Source organism: Panicum virgatum, chromosome 9N (genome assembly GCF_016808335.1).
Source record: "Panicum virgatum strain AP13 chromosome 9N, P.virgatum_v5, whole genome shotgun sequence".
In the NCBI taxonomy this organism is placed as follows: Eukaryota; Viridiplantae; Streptophyta; class Magnoliopsida; order Poales; family Poaceae; genus Panicum; species Panicum virgatum.
The window spans coordinates 27,109,954-27,118,790 of record NC_053153.1 but is presented as its reverse complement, the minus strand read 5'-3'; the positions used below and the strand labels follow the sequence as shown (position 1 = coordinate 27,118,790).

At 47.3% G+C, this 8,837-nt stretch overlaps 1 protein-coding gene across 1 annotated transcript; it reads left to right on the top strand.

Moving 5' to 3' along the window:
- On the top strand, nt 1–1,082 carry LOC120691796 (expansin-A31-like). Its single transcript, XM_039974990.1, has 2 exons — nt 1–170; nt 282–1,082. The coding sequence occupies exons 1-2, from the start codon at nt 53–55 to the stop codon at nt 911–913; spliced, it is 750 nt and encodes a 249-aa protein (XP_039830924.1). The 5' UTR covers nt 1–52; the 3' UTR covers nt 914–1,082.
- Nucleotides 1,083–8,837: the final 7,755 nt, after the last annotated feature.

Genomic DNA, 8,837 nt, shown 5'->3' with positions numbered 1-8,837 from the left:
CCTCTGCTCTTTACAGCCACACCTCACTCCCATCTCGTTCTCGTCCACGGAAATGGCTAAACTCCTGATGCTGTGCACGATGGTTGCGGCGTGCCTCGCACTTGCCGCCGCCGACTGGTCTCCCGGCACCTCCACATTCTACGGCGGCGTCGACGGCTCCGGCACCATGGGTAAGCATGCACATATAGCCCGGTACAAGAGCTAGCAGCTCAAGAGAACTACATCGAACACGTTGCAGCTGACATTGCATGCATACATGTCCTGTCTCCGGCGATGCACAGGAGGCGCGTGCGGGTACGACAACCTGTACAACGCCGGGTACGGCGTGCTCAACGCGGCGCTGAGCCAGACGCTCTTCAACGACGGCGCGTCGTGCGGGCAGTGCTACCTCATCACCTGCGACGGGTCACGCCCGGGCGGCCAGTACTGCAAACCCGGCAACAGCATCACCGTCTCGGCCACCAACCTGTGCCCGCCCAACTACGCGCTCCCCGACGGCGGCTGGTGCGGCCCGGGGCGCCCCCACTTCGACATGTCGCAGCCGGCGTGGGAGCACATCGGCGTCTACCAGGCCGGCATCGTGCCGGTCCTCTACCAGCGGGTCCAGTGCACGCGCACTGGCGGCGTGCGCTTTAGCATGGCCGGCTCCAACTACTTCCTGCTCGTCAACATCCAGAACCTCGGCGGCAGCGGCTCCGTGGCGGCGGCATGGGTCAAGGGCGACAACACAGGGTGGATCCAGATGTCCAGGAACTGGGGAGCCAACTGGCAGGCGCTCGCCGGGCTCGTCGGCCAGGGGCTCAGCTTCGCCGTGACCAGCACCGGCGGGCAGTACATTCAGTTCCTGAACGTCGTGCCGGCGTGGTGGCAGTTCGGCATGGCCTTCTCCACCAACCAGAACTTCGTCTACTAGCCAAAACGTGCAAGTGATATAGTTGTCGATGCCCTTGGCCGTTTATTGCGGTTCAGTCGAAACGGTGAGTGCATGCTCTTGATTTTGATGGAGCCATATGCACTCGCCGTTCTTTATTTCAACGTTGTAGACATATATATAATATGTTATCCATTATATATTTATCTATGATCTCCGATTTTTCTGAATTTGGTCCGATATTTTGGATATATCTTATTTATCTATAACCTCCGACAAATTTTAATTTCCGAAAAAGAAAACCTTGGCAGCAAGATGAGAGGTGCGATTAACTAAAATAATTAAGCCTGCTAAGTGCAAAGATAGCATGTATCAAACTATCTCGTGAGAGCTATTATTCCCTCTCATGAAAATGGCTCGCCTCTCATGAAAATCATTTCATGAGAGTTGGTAATGCCTCCACGAAATATACATAATTTTTATGAGAGTGTTGGGATCATCTACTTAAAAATAAATATTTTCATGATGGTTCAAATAATACCTCCATGAAATGATGAAAATATATTTTTGTAAAAGTCTTTTTTTCACCTTCACGAAAATAAACATTTCAGGGTGGTTCAAATAATACCTCCATGAAAATATATTTTCATGAGTTTTTTCCTTTCTCACCTTCACGAAAATAAACATTTTCATGAGGGTTGCTCGTTCCTCTCACGAAAATGATGTTCCTCTCACAAAATCTTCATTTTCTGGCAGTGATGTCGCCAACTAATGTAACCACCTTTAGCCTATGACTTCCCTCTTTTGATTTTTATGTCGCCAACTAATGACAGTCCTAATGTATGCAAGTCATTTTCTCTCAAATCTTTCACTACCGGGGTTGGCCTGTTTGCTGTGTGCAAGTACACGGCAAAGACTCTTTTGCACACGATAAATGGCATTTGCCGAGTGCTAAAAATCACTCAGCAAAGAATTTTTTAAAAAAGTGATATTAAAAATAGGAAACAAAAAAGATTTAATACGGGAAGGACCCCACCGATCAGCCACACACCCGCTCCCCCGAAGTCGCAAGTTGCGGCATTTTTTGCGCACTACGCAGCCAATGGGATTTGAACTCCCTCACTTGTAACTTTCTCTACCACTACACCATAAACTCACTTGTGTTTATACTACATTTTCTTTCCCCCTATATTATACTAAACCGAGTGTAAATTGCTTGTTTGAGACCCTAAACGAATTCAAATGAAAAATTTGTCAACTACAAAGTTTCATAACTTTTCGAGATCTACAACTTCATTTTGGGTGTTTCCCCATTCAAGGTCGTTTACGAAATTTGAATTTAATTTTGTTGTGTGCCAGATCTAGGGCACACGTCAAAGACTTGTTTTGTCGTGTGTCTTTCAGTTGGCACACGGCAAAGTCTATTTGAAATAATTATTTTTACTTTCAATTTTTTACCATTCAATTTGTTCCACTATTTCATGTTTACATAACTTTGTCATAATTTTTACCTTGTCAAAGTGACTCAACAATTCATGTTTGATGATTCTATGTGAAAAATTATTATTTCATGCGTTTCAAGCTTAAATTCAAATTATATATTAATTCTGTAATTGCTCTTTTTACATTAAAATTATCAATCGGTTCCAAAAAATTACCAAAATTTTATATGACACAATTTTTATTGTCCATTGGCTATAGAAAAAAATTTCAAAGTCAAACCCGAATTTGATCCTCACTCTCACTCCAAACCTAACCACTTCCTTCTTAGCTCTCTGATTCTTCTCCGCAGATATTTCTATTGTAAGCATTGTAAGTGAAAATTTTCCGAAACCAACTCAAATTTTTACCAACCTCCACGTATGATATCATGAGATATTGACAAATCTCATAATTTTCGGACTTCATTTTCTTTTTTTAGAATTTTAAAATCATTCGAACACACGTTCATGGTCGTGTTTCCTAGACAAGATGTTCGAAATTTCTTTTTATTTGGTGGGTAAGGCCACAAACTAGGTTAAATAACATGAATATCATTTTTCATTTATTTTATTCTATTATTTTAATCATTTTCGGTTCAAATTTGATTTAATTCAAAAAATTGCTTGAAATGCAATTAATTAGTTAAATATAGCGAATAAACACAAAAACATACCAAATTTTGACATGGAGTAGCATATATTATATGTGAAGAGTAGAAAAAGTTTCGAGGTGAGAAGAATTTTTTTTTGTACTTTGCCGTGTGCCTAAATAAAACACACGGTAAAGCATGACTTTGCCGTGTGATAGAAAAAAAACACATGGCAAAGTATGGCTTTGTCGTGTGCCAAGAAGAAGCACACGGTTAATAATTTCTTTGTTGTGTGCTTTCTATCGGGCACACGGCAAACTACCGGGAACACGGCAAATACGCATTTTTCGTAGTGTTTCACCATCAAATATCTAAAATATATTAGTAATCAGATTAAAATTTCTGCTCATACAAATTATGATATAGTTATGAATCTTCCGTAATGAATATAACCTTTTCGATTTGGGAATTGGCGTTCTTGCCCCTGTTTTAATCTGCAATGGTGATTTTGCACCTGCCTTTTGAGTTGTGCGATTTTGCCCCCGCTTTATTGAAATGAATTCTCCATTTGCCCATCCTTTTAACACCTTGAGGTGTATGTCTAGTAAAACAATTAAAATAAATAAGAGGAAAATTGAGAGGAAAAGGAAAAGACGTTGATACCCTTAATCCTATCCTCATCTCTCTCCTTTCTCATTCCACTGTCTCACATTTCCAATCTCGTGGCTCACTAACCCTAGCAGCAGGTGGAGGCGGCGGATCTTGCGGGCGCGAGCAGGCAGGCAAGCCAAGGCGAGCGAGCGCCAGCCAGGGCGTGCGCTTGTTGGCATTTCTTAGCGTCGCCACTAGGAGTGGTTAGTTCCTAGCAACGGCGCCTCGAAGATGCCGTGTGGTATGTTTTTAACGTTTACAGAAGGATACACAAGTGCACGGATATACCGTTGTAGCATTTCACCTGGAAGTATTCAGGGTATCGTTATTTATATTTTCCCAAGGGATGGCTAGGTTGTGTAAAGTGTATTTACTTAGTTGCATAACCATGACACGTATGAGCAAGATGAAGACCACTGACTATACTGGGGTAAGTGATATATAATAAGGATAATCAAGGGTAATGTGACACACATAGAACAGTCAACTCTCATGAATAAAGAATAAACAAGCAATTCTAAGGTTAGTGGGAGCATAGGCAAAGATTCTTGTTACTAATCATATTAGCGGATAAGTTAGTTAGCTGCGTTGCTTAGAGCTGCAGGTGCCGGGTGTAAGGATCGATGGACCAAGAGAGGGGGTGAATTGGGCCTTTTTCAAATTTCTAAAACAAAATAAAGCAACCTTAACCTATGCAATACTAGTAAGGCTCAATTCACCAACCGGCTAACTAAGCAAACTACACAAGTTATAAAGCATATATCAAGATATGAAACTAAGCAAGGTAGAGCTAAGTTATGATCTCTAAGGTCAAGCACATGAATAATTGCATGAAAGTAAGTGCTTGAAAGTAAAGAGTGGGCAAGAGATGACCGGATTTTGTCCCGTGGTATCGATGCGTTGGCACACACCCCTAATCCACATTGTGCCACTCACTAAGAGTCTTGTCACCTCCCATGTCACCGAGACGAGGGTGCTCACTAAGAGTCTCCGTTCACCATCCAGGTGTGGTGGAGCTCAAGCCACGTACAAACTTCTTCGGGCTCCCATAATCAACTTGGCAAGCTCCGCAAGAAACACCTCAATCACCAAGATCGCCTAGGTGCTGCCAATCACCAAGAGTAGCAAGCTAGGGCCTTCAGTTGAGCAAGTACCGATCACCAAGAACGGATGCACACAAGCTTCTCTCTACTCAAGTCCTTAGTCTTGCTTCTTGAATGATTGAATGATCAAATGTGTGGAATATGAAGCTCAAGGTGGCTCTCAACAATAGTATGAGTGTATGAATGTTACCTGGTGTCAAGAGACTTCAAAATGACCCATTGGAGGGGTATATATAGGCAGCTCACGCGGATAGAGCCATTGGAGAAAAGTTGCTAGAAAAGTACGCAACGCCGGTTAATCCGACGGTCCTCCAAAAGTCATCGTCGGTTTAACCGATGAATGTAAACTGCCCATTTGGAAAACTAGCCATTACAACTCAGTCAGATTAACCGACATATCATCGGTTTAACCGGTGAGTGTAGTTGTCCACTGATCAACTGAAAAACCAACTCTCTGGACAACTGCACCGACGCTAACTCAAATCCATCGTCGGTTTAACCGGTGAGTATAACCTTAGAAACACCCTGGAAAACCAACGTTCTGGACAACTGCACCGACATTAATTTCAAATATCGTCGGTTTAACCGGTGTATGTACTTGTCCAGACTCTGATAACTGCATTTAACCGACGTATAGAAAATTGGAGTCGTCAGTTAAACCGGTGTATAGATTTTTTCTGATTTTTCCTTTTCTAATTTGAGTCTTGAATGAAATCCAAATATTCTTGAGATATAAGTTGAAAACCACTTATTTGAACTTCTAAGAACCTGAGTGACCATAGTGTGCATCCATTTTTGATTGACTATGTTCATGCTCAAGTTACTTGGCCTTAACCCCCCTTAATAGTGCGATCTCTACAAAACTATAAAACCTATACTAACCAAAGTGTCCTTCTCAACCTTGCGACACATAGGACTAGAAAGATCCTTAGTCCTGTTATGTGCTTGAGTTGAATACCGAGATCGCCTTTTTGAATAATGAAATTGAGGGGCCTCTTTAACATATGATCCAATGAGCGATAATATTTCATTAAGCTGCATAAACTCATTAGTCACAATAATGGTTGTCATTAATCACCGAAACAAACCTTAAGAGCCTAGATGCTTACAATCTCTCCCTTTTTGGTGATTGATGACAACACAAACATAAAAATACTGAGAGAGCGAGAAAGATAAACAGGAGAAACTCAAGCAAACTCGAAAAAGAACCAAAGAGCTCAACGGCTCAAACGGAATCCATAGATATGTCTCAAAACACAGCATACGCAAGAGTCAAATGTACATATCCATGAACTAACATCAAATGAGATATAAAACATCAAAGTCCTATAACTACGAGCTCTCTCTAGCTCTACCCTCCCCTGACTCCAACTCCCCCTAACTCTCTCCCCCTTTGGCATCAAAGCACCAAAAAGGCGAGCTAAGGGTCCTGCTATCGCGGCACGACGAGGAAGCGGTCAAGGTCGTCGTCGTCGGACGGAGAACCCTCGGTGACGGACGGGAGCTGTGGGTCTGAGCTGACTGGAGGTGTAGTTGTCGTGGAGGCTCTCGTGCTAGCATTGCCTGGGAGAGGGTCCGTAGAAGTGGTAACCGGGTCAGCAGAAGAAGTGTCAACATCTGAAGTCATGACTGCTGAAGCTGCCGGCTACGTCGACTGCGGAAGTATAGACTCCTCTCCTCCTCCTCCCCCTGAAAGTGGTGTTTGTGGTACGACAGGGAGGGCGACTGACTGAACCACTGACGGTGAGTCCTGAAAGAGCGTAGTCGCTGGCAGTGGCGAGAAGAGCGGACGACCGGCAGACCAAAGAAGTGCGGACATCAAGAACGTGGTCTCCGGTGTGGTCGAAGAAGCTGGAGCTGCAGTAGGGGCTGGAGCTGGAGTGACTGCAAGCTGAGGTGCTCCAACACCCTGAAGTCCTGGCTACTGCGAGGCGAGTCCGGTGTGAGTGTAAAGTTGTGTGATCATCCCGAATATCGCCATCATGCCCTGCTGCATCTGCTGGAACTGAGCTTCTGTCCTCTGAGAGACTCGGTCAATGAGCCCGACAAAACGCTCCTCGGCTGCAGCACGCTCTCGGGCAGCCTCCCTCTGAATAGCTACAAGTTGAGCCTCATGGGCTCTCCTGGCCTCCTCCTGTGCGATCCGATCCTCTCTCTGCTGAGTGACAAGCTGCTGAAAAAGAGAGGTGAGCTCGGACGGCTGAGTCACCTGGGACTCTAAGACAATAGCAACTGCTGGTGACGATGGAGGTGGCTCTCTGGACCCTCCTGCCTCGTGGTCGTGACTGGCTGGTGCTGCATGAAAGTACTCGTTATCCTCGGAGGAGTCTGACTCAAGCTCAGACCAGTGAATCTCATCATCTCCTCCGGAAAGCTGTGCCTCTGCAGCTAGTAGTGTCTCGTCCTCCTCTGCTACTCGGGCCTGCACCTCAGCTGACAGCCGTGCCATAGCAGCTCTGTCTACCTGTCTGCCCCTCCTCCGGTCCTGTGGTGCAGTGGGACGGTAGACTGGAAACCTGGGAGCCTCATCCTGATGGTAGACACCACTGATCGGCGAGTCAGCGGGCACGATCATAGAACAGATATAGCTGATCCAGTGTGCATAAGGGAACTGCCTCACGACCCCCATCCCGTCAGTGATCACATCCTCGATCTCAGCCAAAATAAAATCTACAATGTCGAAAGGCTCATGAGTGAGGATGTGTAGTAGTAGCAGCTGCTGCAGTCCTGTGAACCCCTCTGGGTAGCCACTCCTCGGTAACAAGGTCCTCCAGAGGGCCATGTGAACTGTGTACGCCTCTGGGGTCAGCAAGCTGGGGACTCTGGCATACGAGGCTAGAAATGGCTGGCGGAAGCACTGAGAGATCGCCTCATGAGAAGGTGCAATCCCGCCAATCATCGCCCTGCGAGGTGGATCTGCATCTCCGTATACTCTCTCGTGCAGGGAGACATCGACCAAGTCAACTCCAAGGATCCCTGCAATCGTCGCCCTTGACAAACCAAAGACCTGACCTCCAAACATGAAGTGCACGGCTTTGCGCTCGGGAGCAATCCAGGCTGTGGCATAGAACACTCTGACCTAGTCCTCAATATATCTGTTCTGCTCCATCTCAAGTAGCCTGGGCAGACCTCTAAAGTGTGCAAAGTGTTCTCTGACATCTGCTCCCCCTGCGGCTGTCCTCAGTGAAACCCAGTCGAGCACTCTGTGCGGAAAGATCCGATGTCCCCGCCTCTGATAGGTCTCGTAGAAACTGGCTAGAAGAAGCGTCCAGAACCTACGGTCAACCTTGTTGTCACGTGTCACGGGGAACCAGTCCTCCTCTGTCACACTCCACCTGAGCCTCTTGACCTTCGCCGCATTGGCCTTGGTCAAGTTCTGGAGTAGCACACCTGGCTCCAGATGCACAACAGTATCCATCCTGAACACTGCGCGCTCGGCCTCTAGGGCCTCGGCTCTGCGAGCTGCTACTGCTGCAGCTGTGGACCTACGAGGCTCCTGTGGCTGGTGACCTCCTCGTGTCCTCGGTCTAGTGCGACGCTCGGTCGCTGGTGGAGACTCTGCTCCTGGGGACGTCTGCCGAGTGCGGCCAGAACATCGTGGAGTCGGTGACACCTGTGTACTCTGCCCTGAGACTGCTCTGACTGCGCTGTATCTAAATCTGCATCTGAATCTGCAGCTGCCGGCTCCCCCTCAGGCGAATCTCCCTCTGTCTACTGTGTAGTGGCCTTGGTGACCCTGGCACCTCGGACCCTGCCCATACCTCTGCCTCTGCCCCTGGCTGGCTGCTCCCTGATACTGAACGGACGAGCACGCCCCGTAGCCTGCTCCTCGGCGGCCTAGGCCACCATCTCGGCCCTCTCGGACTCCCTCTCTGCACGGGTCCATTTGCGGACCAGCTTCTCGACCACGATCTCCTTCCCCTTCCTCTTCTCGCGGCCCATCTCGGTTCAGGCAAAATGTCAAGCACCCTGCGAGCACTGAGCGAGTGTGTGGGCTGCGGCGCGAAGTGAACAGCATGCAAGCGCTGCTGTGTGCGTGGCGTGAGATGTACGCAGTGGCGGCTCTGAGCACGTGGCGGCGGCGCGGAGGCGTACGGCGGCGCGTGGCGGCGTCGGTGGCGGCGTGGAGCGGCGCGGGCGC